The sequence below is a fragment of the Marmota monax genome, unplaced genomic scaffold, assembly GCF_021218885.2.
Source record: "Marmota monax isolate L192 unplaced genomic scaffold, Marmota_monax_Labrador192_F-V1.1 WCK01_AAM20220418_F8-fsc00117, whole genome shotgun sequence".
NCBI lineage: Eukaryota > Metazoa > Chordata > Mammalia > Rodentia > Sciuridae > Marmota > Marmota monax.
In genome coordinates this window covers 5,004,419-5,021,894 of record NW_026693023.1, presented here as the reverse complement: position 1 = coordinate 5,021,894, position 17,476 = coordinate 5,004,419, and the positions used below count along the sequence as shown (strand labels likewise).

General features: G+C 38.8%; 1 protein-coding gene across 8 annotated transcripts in view; it reads right to left on the bottom strand.

The window, feature by feature from the left end:
- Positions 1–15,925, bottom strand: part of Unc5d (unc-5 netrin receptor D) — a 524,947-nt gene extending 509,022 nt beyond the window's left edge. For all 8 annotated transcript variants that reach the window (XM_058582323.1, XM_046453286.2, XM_058582325.1 and 5 more), the window contains exon 1: positions 15,538–15,925. In XM_058582323.1, coding sequence (XP_058438306.1) covers positions 15,538–15,637 — 100 coding nt within the window. In that variant the 5' untranslated portion in view covers positions 15,638–15,925. The remainder of the gene's footprint in view (positions 1–15,537) is intronic.
- Between the last annotated feature and the right edge of the window lie 1,551 nt (positions 15,926–17,476).

Here is a 17,476-nt window from a genome sequence, read left to right as displayed (position 1 = left end):
TCAGCCGACTATACTTGGATAATGCTGAGTTGTAGGTTAACTGACATTATTCTTAGCAATGAACTTGGCAGGATTAAAGTCCTCAGACCTCTTACCTATGTGTCTCTTCGCTTGTTTTCTAGCAACTTCATACTGGTTCATACTTCTGGGCAGTGTTTCATAATTCTGTCATTTACCCACTGAATGCATATGAAAGGTTTTCTGGAATAAGCTCAAGGAATAAAGGGGGGGGGGGTTCAGGGACCCACAGAGTTCTATGACCCTAGGCATTGCATTTAAGCTCTATATATGTCAGCAATGATGGATGGACAAAAATAATAAGATGAGTTGGACAGTTTCAAACATTGTTGTGATTTCAATTCAATGTTTGATCAAATATCTACTAGGTAAAAGGTACTATATTCTGTTTGGGGTATCAGAGATAAACAAAATTCCATACCTGCTTCCAAAATATTACAATATAATTGGGAGCAAAAGAGAAAGCAGCAAAAAAAAAAAAGAAAAAAAAAAAGAAAAAAGAAAAAAGAAAAGAAAATACCAAAAGGCAGATGCATAAAACAAAGGAAATTGTGAGGTAATTCAAAGTTCAAGGAAAGAATAATGTCCAGCTGAGTGGGGGTATCTGAGGGGTAGGAGGAAATAAAATCAAAAAGTTTGTTGAAATTGTCTTGAAGAACTTGTAATACCAGACTAAATTCCCATGTATATATGAAACTGTCATAAATTAACAAGGTGACATTGCATATCCCTAGAGAAAGGAAGGGATTCTTCAATAAGTGGTACTGGGACAAGTACTCCTTCACTCAAAAGACTGAAATTAAATTCCTAATTCAAACTCTACATAGGAAAAAAAATCTATTCCCAATAGATAAAAGGCATTAATATGAAAGATCAAAATATAAGATTTTAGAAAAAAATACCGGAGAACATCTTTAATGAAATTTAGGATTTCCTCAGCATGACACAAAAAGAACTAATCATAATGATTAATGACACTAATGACATTAAAATTAAAAATTCTAGTCCATGAGAAGATACCATAAATAATTCTACTTTATCAGAAGAGATCTAAAACTTGGAGAAGAAATTCCACACATTAACACACTGAGATACACACATCCGCATGATCCCTAACTTACAATGGATCATTTTATGTTTTTTTTTTTTTTTTCACTTTATAAGAGTATGAAAGCAAGGCACATTCAGTAGAAACTGTCACTTCATTCTGATCTTCTTCTGGGCTAGGGAGAGTGCAATGTTCTCTCAGAATGCCCATCAGCCATGTGAATACAAGGGTAAACAACCAAAGCTCCAGAGGGGTCCTGTGCTGCTAAATTCTGATGCTCCATGTTCAAATGCATTTTCAAATCTTGGTAGCTCCAACTTTTGATCAATTTATTGGGAAGTAATTCCATCATAAGCTCAGTAACACACATGTAAAACTCTAATAATTAAGTCAAACAGGAAAAAAAATGAGCAAAAGACTTACTTAGTTTTTTTATAAAATGTAAATGACAATTATATGAAAATATGTGTAACTTCACTAGTAATCAAGGAGATGGAAATTAATTGTTCACATAAAAATTACTAGCATTATCTGGAATAGCTAACATGTTCACATTCTAGGCCCAAGTAACCTACTCTCTGATATATGAGAAACGCTTCACAGTGTGAGTGTTCTTCATAGTATATTTCATAGCAGAAATAATGTGATAACCTCCTTCAAGTTTCACGGGCAAAAAAAAATGAGTAAATAAATTATGGTACAGTCACACAAACACTGAACTTCAGAGAACTGAGTCAGCAACAGTATGTGCAATGACACAGATGAACTATGACATTGTTCTCTATCTTAAAAGATCAGTGTCTTCATTTGCACACACTAAGTAAAGTATTTTTACTAAGAGTTTGTATTTGACTTCATACATAGAACCACCAGCAGTCATAAACAGGGCAAGAAGAGTAAAGTTTGCTTTAGAAAGCATGCCCATGCTTCATTTCCCAAGATGGAAAAGAGGCCCAAGCTGTCCCAGTCTACTTCTTTCAGTCACCCAGCAATAGTCCCTGGAAATTTACCTGCATGGGAAGAAGATACTCATGTCTACAACCTTTGAATACTAAAACTAGTACAAATGCATTTCTCCACTCATTGTGGGGATCTTGAATGTCCCCCAGAAGCTCATGTATTAAAGTCTAGGTCCAGGGGCACTACTGGAAGGCTGTAGAATCTTTTGAGAGGTGGAGCCTCCAAAGAGGTCACTGGGGCATGCCCTTGAATGGACTGCAGGAACTCAGTCTCTTTTCTCTTTGTCTCTTTGCTCCCCAGCTTGAGATGAATGGTTTGGCACATGCTCCTGCTATTACTTGCTGCCTCACCACAGGCCCCAAACAATGGGGCTAACCAATCATGCACCAAAACGTCCAAAACTTGAGCCAAAGTAAACCTTTTACCTTTACAAGTAAATTATCTCAGGTAATGATCACCCAAGTTTCACTGAAAATGTAAGTAAAAAAATTATGGTATAGTTATAAGAGTATAGTCAAAAACTATAGGGAAGTGAATCAAATAGTACATGCAATGACACAGATGAAACATAGTACTGAAAATATTCAATACTGGAATATAATTTTCATTATTCTAACAAAAATGTGATTAATTCATGGGCCCGAGGGTTTGATGAGGGTTAAAATAAGGAATCTCCATTTCTTGAACTTATGTTCTTGTCCAGAAGAAAAACCTGTAGTAACATCTCCAAACCTATGCTCCTATAAGTTTCTTCCTTATTATATAATCTCTCATATAATCTTCTCTCTTTTATTAATAACACAGTTTTTCTAATCTGACAGGAACAGTTTAGGTCCCCATTCGATGCCAATATTCAATTCTACCCATTCAAGTCATCGAGCTTCAACACAGAAAGATAAAGCCTGGGGTGCAAGTGTGGACATGAGAACAAGAGAGGTCACCTATATCCTGTACACTTTCGATATGACAGGGACTGTCAAATATGTTCTCTAAATCTTAAAGATCAGTGACTTCATTTGTACCCTCCGAGTTTCTATTTTTATACACGTTAAAACAGTGGCTCTCAATATTGAGTCCCCAAACTAAGAGTCTACTGAGGAACATAAAAATACTGCTTAGAAAGAAATTAACCAAATGATGTCAAGTGTATGTCTGAAGATATTACATTGAATTCTGCTTTTATGTATAACAGTAGTGCACCGATTTAAAAAATAATTTAAAAAGCTGTCTAATTTCTCTGAGATTCAGGCTGAGGCAGATGACTGAGAACTTCAGAATTAAACTACTTCTCTTGAGAATTCAAAATAAATACATGTATTTCTAGAAAGAAGGAGTATGTCAAACATTCTGTGCTCATCACACAAACCAGTATACTTCAATAAAACTGTTTAAACATACTTTAAAATACTAAATATCAGTTTTAAGCTTTAAAAAGAAAAGTGACTGCCCATGCACATCCAAAGCACCTGTGATTTTCTCACTAACCTATACAACACGACTATAGATGTTTGCTATAAATGTTTGCCTTTTTGAGATTTTTAAGAAATGCCTTTGGGTGATAACAAAGGATTTGATTTAAAACCTGACCACCATTTCCAACAGCAAGATCCTTCACTGATTACTGCTAAAAACAGCCCAACCCTGAATATTTTGACACCTAATCTCCAAGAATCAGAAGTTTTCAACACCTCATGTGTCTAACACCTTGTAGCAAGGCGGCACTGACGTGAATAATAATCATGATAGAACTATTAGAGTTTATAAGCTCCAGCCCAACTATAGGGATGCCTTTTTGTAAGTTTTTGTGGCCATCAGAGATATAGTATCCACTTTAAAATCAAGACATTTGGTACTGCATGAGAAGGAACTAAAGCTTTTAAAATAGTGCCCAGACACTCTCTTTGGTGTAGATTTATGGCTTTTTGAGGGTATCATTAACATGTCACTGTCAACATCAAAAGCATTCTTCAAAGAAGCACAAGTCAAGTTGCACATTAAAAATCTATTCCACCTAGTGTCCTGTGAGCAACCAACCCCTGTGTCCATGTAAGTGACAGTTACCTCAACCAGGGCTCAGCTACCATTTTCACTGAAAGTCATACCTTCTCACCACAAGTGAACACCAGATTTAATGAGGGAGAAATTAGAAATTAATTTATATATCCTGATAAGATTTAGTGGCTTGTAGCAAGTACCATTCTAAAATTATTTCCTTTTAGTAAAATATAAGGTTCACTATTCTAACTCACAGAACTAACATCACATAGTATTAGTGACAATACATTCCTGTCAATAGTTTTTTTAAATCATTATATTGGAAAGATATTTAGGATCTACTCACAGATTCATATTAAAAATATTTATTGTCAAGGATATAGAAGTTATTAGTACAAAAGCTTAAGACTCACTCTTAATTGCATCCAAACGCACAACAATCTTAGAAGGCAAACCTCTTCTACAATATTAATTAGCTCTCCTACACTGAACTAACTTGAGTCCCTCAAATCATTGGCCCAGCCCTCAGTGATTCAGAACAGAGCCAAGGAAGAAAAAAATGTGTCTTATTTCAAAGATATTTTGGAAAAATATAAACATTTTAAATAAAAGAAAACATCCTTTTAACAGAAGGGTAAAATGATCAATAATAGTCTTTAGTCTTCTGGTATCTGTTCTTCTGAATTCCTTTGTGCTTCTATTGATTACTCTTGTTATTATGAGTCTGAAAAGGAAAAGAGGCAAGGTCGACATTGAGAAAATAGAGATTTGGCAGGTAACTAGCAGCAATGATGTCTACGAGCCAGGCAAGCTATCTCTTCTCTCTACACCTCGTTTGCTCACGTTTGGATTTGGGCCTTTTCCTAGAAACTTTAGGGTCCTTTTTGAGAATAAAATGTTATGATTTTTGCAAATAGTAAACACAGGAATACATGAAACTCAATGATTAAATTAGTGTTCATCAGTTGTTAAATAAAAGGCCACTTTAGGGATGGGGATGTAGCTCAGTGGTAAAGCACTTGCCTAGTATGCATGTGCCGCCCCCCCCCCCCCAGTTCAATTCCCAACACCACAAAAAAGGCCAGGTGGGTGTTTTATATCTTCTATTATATAATACTGTTCCCAAAACTAGAAAAGTGGTATACATCCATAGTTCAAACAAAGACACTTATTAAAAATGAAGACCACCTGGCTCCTTGGTCTTTCCAATCTCTTCACAAAAGTCACTGATTGGAGACAAACCAGAAAGCAGAGTGATGAGTTGAGGGTATATAATATTTGATGAGCTGTGAGTGGAGATAATTATTCAATTTTTTTCAAGAAGACTTCAAATATGGAAATTTAATATGAAATCTTATGTACCTGGTTCCTTCTAAAAAGAAAATCAATTTAGCAAGAGTGAGCCCACACACTCTGTAGCATCAAAGAGCTCTTCCGGAGGGGAGAATACCTCCTAGGCCTCCAATCCCCTGCAGCCGTCCTCCAGTCAGCCCACTTTTGCTATTAGAGTTACACACATAGGGTGAGTACCCTTTATCCGAAACACTTAGTACCAGAAATGCTTTAGATTTTAGAATTTTGGAGAGTTGGGGATATTTGCAAAGACTTGACTGGTTGAGCATCTCTAGCACAAAAATCCAAAAATTCAGAGTTGGGAACATCTCAGATTTTATATTAGGGATGTTAAACCTGTATTCACATTTGCTTACAACCACTGCTTTGAGAGAATTTAAAACATATAGCCTAATTTAGTGTTGGCACCTTCCTAAAAATTCTTAAGCCAATGATTAGCAGTATCACTTCTGAAAACCCATTAGCTTCTCCTGCAAATTTTATTCCAGAGTATCATCCCTTCATTGAAGAATGTCACATATATTTTAAGATGCCAAGGAATGCTTCCTGAAATGATCAAAATCCTGTGAGCATATGATATTGGAAACAAAGGGTAGCATTATAGAATGTTAGGCAGACAGGAACTTAAGGTAGGCTAATCACCTCATTTTATAAATAAAAAGAACCAGAGAAAAAAGTGACAGATTGAAGGGTGCATTGTCTTGACCTTTCTAACCCGCCATGTTGAATAAATGGCAAGGAAGTTTTGACTTGAGTAGTAAAGGAACAAAAAGACTAAGGGTTGGAAAATAAAGGGATAGAGGGGAGATACCATGGAGAGAGGAATAGGAGTACCAGAATTAAGACACTGACTTTTCAAGTCAAAATTGTGACTACATGTCAAGCTTAAGTATCATTAATGCCATTTAAACTAATGGCTTAGAACTTTAATGATGTAAGTTTGATATAATGATGATATATGACGGTCTACTAACTCATAATACACACATATCCATGTATTACAGTACTTATCACCTTGACAATTATAAAAAAATTGTCAGTACAATTGTTTTCTCTGCCACAGCATGTAATATGCTAGAGCTATCTTTTCACATTGATATTTAAGGCTGATGTGCACCTCAACTTAGATGCTAAACTTCTGAAAACATCAAATGGATTCCTTTTAGCCCCAAGGGGAAAAATATTTAATGACAAATCTTTCTGTCAACCTTATTTCTTTAAAGCAAACCCCAAAGTGTTTACATCCAACCCACATACCTCACACCAACAAAACCTGTGAACCTCCTGATTGCTATTTTTTTTTTTTTAAGGGAAATTATCTTTGGAAATATCCTAATTCACTGCTGATAACCACTGTAATGTCTGGTCCCATGACTGAGGGATTATCTTTTCAGATGAAGAGCAGTTATTTTATGCAGCTCTCTTCAAAAGGTTTACAACACACATATCTCTGGTAAGGAACTTTATTCTGGGGACTGTACTCTTTCCTATTCTCTTTTAAAAACAAGCTACATAATTCTTAAAGACATATTGATGAAAATTGGTATTGGAAGTCCAATTGCATTGTGCCAAGTTGATTTCAAACACAAGTTAGAAGACTTTGATCTCCTTATATGACTGAATACAGAAAATTAAAAAAGCATATAAACTCAAAATTAATGATAAAGACAAGGTATTTAGAAAGCTATGCAAATTGAGCTAGTATTATATTTCAAAGAAGTGTGATGTCTATAATGACATTAAAAAAAAAAAAACCCTCACAAGAATTTACTTGTGATTTTACTTTGAGGAACTACTTTAATTTTCTTGATTCTGAAGAAAATGTTATTGCCTAGCAAGTTCCTCAGAAGATTTTTACATGTCAATTATATTATACTATAATATACTATTTTAATATATTCACAATTTTATTTCTTTTCCAATCACTCCTGACTTACTACTGCTCCCATTTTCCCAAGACAGGGCCATTTCTGTTCAAAACCATGAGAAACCTTAACACCATACAGATCAAGAAGGCAAAACGGGCATTTGAATGAATTTTACTCATTTATTTCTTCTTCCAGTGTTCGCAAATCTACATCCCTATCAACTACCACGTGAGGGGAAGCGCTCTGTCATCCAACTTTAGAGTAACGCATCTATTTGGAAAAATACATGATAATGAAACTAAAAAGGCCCAGAAACTATTCAAAGATTTGGCTTCTAGCAGTTGCCTGGCTTAGGTTGAAAAATCTCTAAAACTTACATGTTGTCATCTGTTTGATATCAGGGTCACGTGAAGATACACAGTGATCAAAACTGTGGAAGTACCTGAAAGATGGCTACCAAAACACAGTGAAACACAAGGAATGAGCCAGTGTTCCACAGTCCAGCAGGGTGCTGCAGTTCACCAGAACCTATTACACATTTAATGAAGAACTAGAAAAGAGCAGCTTCAAGTTTCCACACAAAGAAATGAAAGGCGATGCAAACAGTAATTACCTTGATTTGATCAGTACATACTATATCCATGTTGAAATATCACACTGAACCCCCAAAACATGAACAATAATTACACAGAATTACAAGTTTCACAAAAACGAATCATTGTTCAAAACAGCCACTTAATCATCTTTCTTGGATAATCTAAGAATGTAGGCCTTACAATCTGTTGAGGGAAAAGAGGAAAAAAAAAACTTCAAAATTATTTCATTCTTATTCTTGCAGCTAGATTTTCCTGAGGGTTTTATCACAATATTGAGGTTTTGGAAATTTTAGCCTAAATATTATTCATACCTGAACAGAAGGTTAAAGTAACAAATATTGTTCAACACGTGCTTTGGGACTAGCCCTGCCAGGTAATGGAAAGTAATAGTGAGCAAGTTCAGTCCCACAGCAAAAGCAGATGGACCCAAACGCAAGCTCCCACAGCATGTTGTGACAACAGCAATCCCACTATTTGGGGAATATCAGTACCCCATATGGGCATTCCTCTGTTTTCTTTTTCAATGTTTTTGTTCTACCTCTCATTTAACTACAGTCACATTCTGTGATTACCCTGAATTCCAGATCAATCTTAAGTACAGCTCCAGTCAAGAGAATACAATAAACTGAAGAAGTGCTGAAGAGGGCTGGAAAAGCCTCTCATTTAACAAAAAATTCAACTTTGGGCAATCTGCTCAAATTCTGAGAAATTCAATTTTGTCTTTATTACAAGAAATTAACGAGATGAAGACATAAGACCCCAATTATTTCAAAATAAAATTGAAGACTCAGAATGGTGCCCTGTGAAAGTCCATTAGTTTTATAAGCAGCTGTATGTCTGAGTAAAAACTGACATGTGTGTTTGCCTAATCTCCTACTGGCAATTTTTTAATGGTCACATTGAAACCTGCTTCACACCGGATTGCAAGTGAGAAACAGCACCGCAAATCAAAACCTTGAATTACCATCATAGATGGTGTCATCTAGGAGCTTGTCAGAAATGCAGACCCGCAGGCCCCTCCTCAGATTTACTATATCAGAATGTGCATTTTAACAAGATATGCAGTGACTCAAATGTACATTAAAATTCGAAAATTATTTTTGAGCTTCAAACATTACCAGGGTAGCTTCCATAAACCATGATCAATTGATTTCCTCTTTTCCACCAGTAGGTTTATTAATATAAATTCAAATAAAGATGGTAACTACTTAATAAGTACTAATGGTAGTATGAGCCACCAATGACTTCCAAGCAACTCCAAATAACTACTATTAATTTGGAGGCAAATCTTCTAATCTAATATATAGCAAACTAATTTGCTTTGTAGGAAGTTACTAAAATCTATTAATGATATTATACAAAACATAGTCATCGCACCATTGGTTGACTGGAACCTTGAATTAGTCAAGATGATTTCCTCACTTGGTCCTCTTGGATCACCGGCTTCCTATGCCTATCTGCCAATTACCTATCTCCTGGAATATCTTCTGTGGACATCATTTTCCTTCTGACTTTTCAGATTGAGAAATCACAGCTCTCAATTTAGGATTCCACGCAGCATCTCTAAAGTCCATCCTTAATTAAATGTGGCTCTGTTGCCATAATATCTTCCCACCTGATTACTGCTATCCAATCAATGCAGGAGAAAAATGGAGGGATAACATCTCTTTCTTGGATGAAGGCTCTTTTGCACTTTATGAACCAGAAACTTGGGGACAGCAAGTCAATAAAGTTGGCCCTCCATATCCATAGGTTCCATATATTCAACCAATTTGCAGACTGAAAATATTAGGGAAAAAAATAGATGTGAACTGAATATGTACAGACCTTTATTATTATTTTACAAACACAGTAAATCAACTATTTTTGTAGCCTTTACACTGTATACAGTATTATAAAAAATCCAGACATAAAGCATATATGTGAGGATGTAAATTACATGCAAATACTACACCATTTTATATGAGGAACTCAAGCGTTCTCAGGATTCAGACACTGAGGGACAGCTGGGTTTGCACTAAATAAAGCTACCATTGGCTTCACTTGAGAGATCGCTTTTGGCTTTTCAGTGTCCTTAATTATGAAACTTTCGGAAGGAGCCAGTCATACAAGAACATCCTATACTCACCCTGTTGGAAACTATATCATGAAATATTTCATGTCCTGTAGACACCTGATATAATCTGAGAAATTTCTAATCCAAGAAGACTACATGTTCCAACATCTGAAATTTTATGAGTACCAAAAGGATACCACTGTGACCTCTTGTGATAGTAGATCTCAGTCAAAACTCAGGAACACCAAATACAACATATGAAACTATCTTCAGTCTATGTGTATAAGCTATATATGAAAACACATGTCAATTTCATGTTTAGACTTGGGTCCCATCTCAAGATATCTCATTTATGTATTTCTAAACATTCCAAAATCTGAAAAAATCCATAATCAAAACACTTCCAGTTCCAAGTGTTTTGGAACCTGTACTCATTATTTTGATGTAAGCCCCATATATATAACCATAACCCAAATATTTATGCCAGTGAATTCCAGTTCAGTGAGGTGGGGGCAAGGCAGCAACTAGTGGTAGGTTAACCAAAATACTTAGTATACACCACACTGCAAAAATACTCACTTCCAAAAGCTCAATAGAGTTAGCAGATTTTGGATAATGCCATCCAAACTAAATGCATTAACATCCGCCTAATTCTGAAAATTATCTACGCACCACATGTGTATGCACACAATAAGGCCATACGATGCAATGTGGCACAAACAATTAAAAGTTCTTTTCAAAGTGAAAATGCAAAATAGAACGAATATCTATTTTCTATAAATGAATCTAGCCATCTGCCTTGCAAAAGCAGCAGCAGGAGGACCCAAAACAGCAGAAACAGCAGCCTCTGGTGTTAACAATCTATTCTCAAATCTCATGCTCCACATTTCCCCGGCAAACAAGGCTAAAAATACAAGACATGCAACAAATAGTCTCTTGGGATCTGCCATTCCATGGATGGAGTATTCAGAGTAATATTTTCTGTTGAAATTCAAAACTGAAAAAAAAAAGCAAGCTATCATATTAGAAACTGGCATTCAGCATTTTAAGTGTGAATCCAATCCCGAAGTGTACTAAGCTGAATGGTGAGAGGGTGGTTGTTTTCATACAACACAAATCTCTTAGATTTATCTGAATATATTTACAGATGTATTTAAGCTACTCTAAATTCCTCTATATTTCTTGAAGGTTATAAAGATACCATTTTAGTACTTTTGTCATCAAAATATAAGGGTCTGCTTATTTTCAACAGTTTAGAAAACCATCTTTTGTTATGGACTCTGGAATCAGACTGATTAAGTCAAGTTCAGACTCTACCATTTGCTCACTGCATGGCCTTGGGCAGTATTTAAACCCTCTTTGCCCCTCTTTTCCTATCTTATAAATAAAGAAAATTGTACCTACCTCATCTTACAGGTTAAATGAGTTGATGTGTGTAAAGCATTTAGAACAATGAATGGTGCTAACTAAATACAATATTATGATTTCATATTCAAATAAAGCTGCAAAATGCCTTATTTTAAGGAACAGACATGAAATAAAGAGTGGTAGCAATACGATAATAGTTATATTAGGCCAACCATGGCCATTTAGAAAATGAAGGGGTGAACAATATCTTTACCTAGATCCTGACTTAGAAGAACATGGGGAAAGTTTCTATTGGTTACCCTGTTGGGCTGTTAATTCATGAAAGCATCAAAAAAGGAGAAGATAATGACACTGCTGATCAAGTGGCACTGCATGGAGTAAGGAACAATCAGGATTAATGGCAAAGGAATAATCAAGAGGGAGGGCATAATAGGGTGCTCAGTGAACATGTACATTTCTGTCCATTGAGAGGACACCCCAATCCACCACCACTTCCTTAAAGTGTACATGGAATTATTCTCTGGATAACTGGCTTTGAATTTGACTTAAATACATGTTGCCTAGATCTCTACCCTAAATATTTAAAAGAAAAAAAAAAAGCAAAAAGGAAGAATATCAAATAGGCACTATCTCCCAAGAAACTAAACCCTTCATAAACCTCTTAACATTAGTTGTGTCTTCTACTACATTTGGAAGAAAATAAAACACAAGTTTACTAATCACTGAAGCAACAAACAGAAAACTGCTCTTCCTAATTAATAAGACAGTCTGGTCTAGATATACTGACAGAATCAGAGGCCTGAGAGTGCAGGGAGGACTTGTTGGGTTCCTTAGGCTTTCGAGTCCTTTACGGTATTTCTTGAAGCACCACAGGTAGGTCTTTCAAAGAGTGAGCAAGTCTGTAAAGTATTACAAGAGCTGTCATTTCAGTGCCTCACGAAAAAGGTTCATCTCCTCTTAAAAACTGAGATGCTTAAGAGATCGCCTGAGCAGAACACTTCATGGGGCAGGCAAAGAAGGTGCCATAGGCTTCTCAAGTTCATGGGACAATCCAAAAATTAGAAAAAGACAAGTCCGGGAGGAAACTGGACCAAAAGGCTCCCTTTACATAGTGTTATGAAGGAACACATTCTTGAGGAAAAGGAACAGATAAGGGAGAAAAAGGGACGCTATTAAAAATCATTAAGGAGGAAATGGCAATAGTTTTAAAATTGTAGAAACCAGATAGATAAGTGGATTTAAGTATGTATAAGTCATATGACTCTATTATGCCTATAAAATAAGTATGTACTTCCTTTGCCATTAATGCATTACTCCAGCAATCACGCACAAGGAGGATTTCATTGTCCAGGAAATTTTTTAAAGCTCGGAATCATGTGAACGCCCAGCTTGCCAAGGATATCTTCCTCCCTGCCTTTAGTGACTAAAGTCTTTATATACAGTATCTAATGTAGGAATCACAACCAGATCAACAACAATGCTTTTTTCCCTCAAGAATAAAAACAAATCAGTATGACAACATGATAGATTCAATTAGCACTTGGCAGGTCACGAAGAACTTTAAACAACCGTCTTTTAAGATAAAAAGTGTTCAAACATAACAGTAATCATGGCACCAAAGTGCTTTCCTTACAACTTGCCGAAAGGCAGAATAAAACTCTCTAGAGGGAAGTATTGCTCACTAAGGTAGAAAACAGTAGTACTCTTTGGACCACTACTTTCCACACTCAGTCCCTGATCCCAAGTATCTTTCTTTTTGAGCATGTTCAAAGCCAATTATGTGAAATCTCCCACTGATTTTCAGGTTTTACTGTAAATCTGAAGGAAAAAAAAATTTAAATGTGAGCTGGTACAATACTTATCTGTTTCCATGATTACTGTAAATAAAATATACTGAATTATTAAATTTTCTCATGCCATCAAAGCAAAATGTCATAATCTTATAAATCCTGTTGGTTTGTGGATGTTGAGTATATCCAGGATCAAATCACTAAGAACAGTCTTTGAGGGGCTGGGGGTATAGCTCGGTGGTAGAGGGCTAGCCGAGTATGTGCAAATTTCTGGGTTGGATCCCCAGCATTGCGGGGGGAAAAATTTTTCTAGAGAACAAAAAACTATTTACTTGAATAAATAAAAATCATCAAGGACCAACCCTACACAAAACGTTGAGACTACTAAGCAAAGATACCACACTATTGCACCACATCTTGCTTTTAATGAATCACACCTTCCTAGGATGGGGGAACTTCAGTAACATTGGAACACATCCTTTGTTGTGAAAACTTCAATTGCATCCACCTGTCTAAAGCCAGGTGCATGTGGTTTCACAGGTTTCACAGCCTGTTTAATGTTCATTTCTTGAAGAATCTGACAGCTGCTAAAGGTAATAGGCTTCCATGCCCCAGAAAGTAAAATTTGACAAGGGAAATATTAGTCAGATTTACTGCTCCATTCCATGTGTCTTGAACATTACTATGATCTGTGCAAGACATTTGTTGTAAATAAGCCTGCAGAGTGTACAGTATGTTTTCCAGGAGACCTTTAAAGAACAGCTTGCAGACAAGAGGTGCTAGCCTTAGTTTCACAGCCAGCAAAACTCCATCCAAGAGGCTTTTGGCATGTCCCCACCTCTTGTTTGGAGCTGGCTTTAAGAAAAGTCCACCAAGCAAATTCCAAGGGTAAATACCAGGAGTCAGTCATGGCTAGATAGAAACTCGGACATTTAGCTCAACATTTAGGGAGAAAAAATAAAAGGCACACTCTCCCCCATACCAGTGTATTAAAAACAATTCAGAGCTGACTTTGCAAGAAACATCTTCTCATTCTCCATAGTAAATTACACGACTGAAGCTTGTGCTTCTTCCAGAAAGAGAAAGAAATATGCCTCACCATAACCAAGTGTGTGGAATCAGTGAGGCTCATTTTTAAACCTTTCCTGCCTTTTAAAAAGCCTACTCCACTAAAAACAACAACAACAACTTTTCAGGAAATGAAATGCAAATACACACAGAACAGGATCATAAAACGGAAAACCTCTATCCACTTTTTAAAAAATTCTTTCCAGACAGTACAGCTGCTTTTAACACACCGTTAGCTTTCATAAAAATGAGATGATCCTGGTTCTTTTTGTGATCATCCTCACCCCTTCCCGCGGCCTCCTGGCTATTAATATATGATCAGGAGACAGCATAGCAGAAGGTGAGGCGGTTAGCTCAGTTCAACCTCTTGCCAGACAAGCGTTAAGTAAATCATTTAATGCAGTTACATATTCTAAACCTACTGGATACCATGCACGGAAGGAGACAGGTAAAGAAGGGCAGAAAAGAGAGGCTTCCGGATTATTTCAAAGGTAAAGTCACACTACTGAGGCTGTGTATGAAACGGCCCATGGTCATCTTCAAAGCAGGTCCCTGAGATTTATCTTTAAGTTGATGCTTCCTGTCCTCGCTCAAGGTGGAACTGAAACCAGTTGCAAAATTTCACTCTGCAGAAGTGCAGAGGATTCAGCGGAAAAAAAAACTGGGTCTACGCTTCTAAGTCGGAAAAAAGCTGAGGTCTCCGCGTTGCTCTGTGGGGCCCGCGCTTCCTAGCTGGAGTAAGCACGGGTTAGGGAGAGGAGGCGCAGGGTGAGCAGCCTCTGGCCAACTGCTTATCCTCGCTGGGTACTGCAGACATAGTTAAACCGGGAGGGTGCACACTACTCTCCCCAGCTCCTGCACACATGCGGCCTCCGTGAAGGAAAACCCAGAGCTGGCTAAGATCCAGGGTTAGGGGGGTCCGAGGGGTAACAAGCTTGGCGCAGAATGAGGCAACTAAAGCTTGGATGTTGTTCTCAGAAGGGAAAAGGCGTCATCAATATTGGAGCCCACCCACCAGGCTCCTTTCGGTAGGAAGTCTCGGACATCACTGTGGGCACCCACCCATGAATGATCTCGCCTAGGAAGGAAGCGGAGAGGACCAAGGAGAGAGAGAACCGAGTGAAGATAGGGCTACTCCAGCCTGCAGCAATTGGGAAGGATTTGGAAAATTGAGCAGGCGATGAGTAAAAGGTAGGGGCTCGGGTCACAGCAACCTGTAGGATTGCAAATAGCAAACTTGGGTTGGAAAGCCGTGGTCCCTTTGGAGGTTCTCCCCCAGACTCCCACCCAGTCGGGCTCCGAGCGCGGAGAGGTGCAAGGCGCAACTTAGGAAGCCAACGCCATAGGTGCAGGTCCCGCTCGGTCTTCTGACCTCCTTCCCACTCTGCCCCAGCCACCCGCTCTGCCCAGCGCTTACCTCGGGCAGCCGCAGCCCCTGCTGCCCAGAAGCAGAGCCCCAGCCAAGAAAGCCACCGGCGCGCCCCTCCACCGCTGACTGCGGCCGACGCTCTCCCCATGTTCCTCGCCCCGCCGGGGGTACAGCTCCTCTTCCACGCCTCTGGAGTCGGGTAAAGGCACTACGATGCAGGGGCCGAAATGAGTGGGTCCCGAGGGTCTTTGGCGAGTGACTGCTCCAACGCCGCTCCCTACCGCAGCGGGGCAGCGCGCTTCGAGCCGCCGCTGAATGGACATTCAGAGGAAACGCGCATCCCCGTAGCTTCCCACGGCGAGGCGACCGCAGCCGCCACTGCCGCTGCCGGAGTCACCCGCCGTGAGCGCCGCGCGGCTCGCAGCTCGGCTACCGGGCTCCGGACTACACAGCAGAGCTGGGAGTCCGCATCGCTAATGAGACCCCCGCGGCCGCCCCTTCTCCTCCTCTCAGAGCGGCAGCCAATGACCGGGCCGGGGCGGGGCAGCGGGCGGGGCGGAGGGGGCCACGTGGGGCGGGAGCCGCGAGGCGCAGGTGAGCTGGCGGCGCCTTCAAGTGCAGGGAGGTTCCTCCGCGCTCCGCAAATAGCCCGGGTTACGGGAGAAAGGAAGCGGGCCTGGCGCCTGGCCGTGGAGAGACGAGTACCAGCCTCAGAATGTTGTGCAAAGCAGCCTGGCCTCCTGGAGTCTAACACCGCGCAGAAAGATGTGGCGTCTTGATAGCTAACTCCGAGTCAGCTGATTCCATGAAACCTCCCTTTCCTTCATCAACTTTGAGCTCTTTCAAAGTCCTGCCTCTCCTTCTTCCAGTGTTTAACATTAGATGAGCCATTACTCCTGGAAAAAAAAAATATTTAAAAGACTTATAATAGGTGCCAAGTGGGGTAAAATAATGATGGAATAAATTAATTATTGCATCTATACTAATCATTTATTTTCCTACAAATAAAGCCGGGAGGTTACAACCATGAGTGCATTTCCTCTTTTATTTTTTTTTTCCTTAATTAATTTTTCTGTTGCCTGAATCACTTTGGATTTCCCAAACACCTTAGAATCTCCCTCATCCAGGATGACTCCTATTTCTGTTTGTTTTAATCTAGGCTCCAGGAATTGTCATTCTGGTGAAGTGTCAAGGAAAGGAGAGAGACACTGAACCTTTACACAAGGGAAGACATTTTAAAGTATGGCTTGTTTTTAATAGATTGTCAGATCTTTGTTTAAAAGCTTCTGAAAGTACAATAGGGTTGCTTCTTCTCTTTTCAGAAAGCCACTCCAGTTTCAGAGAAAAAAAACAAAACAAAACAGGAAGTTGGTTTCAATTCCAAGGCTGCATAGACCACTGAATATATCTCACAGGATGTGGCCCTCAAAATGGTGGCAGAACTCACCTGATCAGAGCATGTGCCCCTCTTTTGCCTATCAGTCCCAACAGAAAAGAAGGCTTAGAAAGACAACCTTTCCAACCGTTCTTCACTATCCACGCTTAATATGGATGCAAGTACTTTTTAAACATCCACCTCTTGCCAAAGTGCTTTCTGTTCCCAATCACCTTTCTCTGGAGATAAACAATTTAAGGTGAGGTAATTGTTCTTGATGAGGTAATTGCACTAACTCTCTTTCTTTTGAAGAAAAAGAGGATGATAGACAGAAAGATTGATTCTCTGCTAAGCACATATGCCATCCCTCTCCTGAGTGCCACCAGCATGTGAATGTCTTTGGAAAGAGCCTATTGTTTCCTCCAGTTTTCTTGTAGCTCAATAAAAGGTTTGGGACCTGATCAAGAAAACCAAGCTCTGGGGAATGGACACTTCAAAGCAAAGACTGATGTGGGGCTGGTGAGGAACTTGCCTGAAAATCTCCTTAGAATCTTTGTAAATGAGGGTTTTGTCCTTTTCCTCTGAGAAGGTGAATTGAGAATTAATCTACCA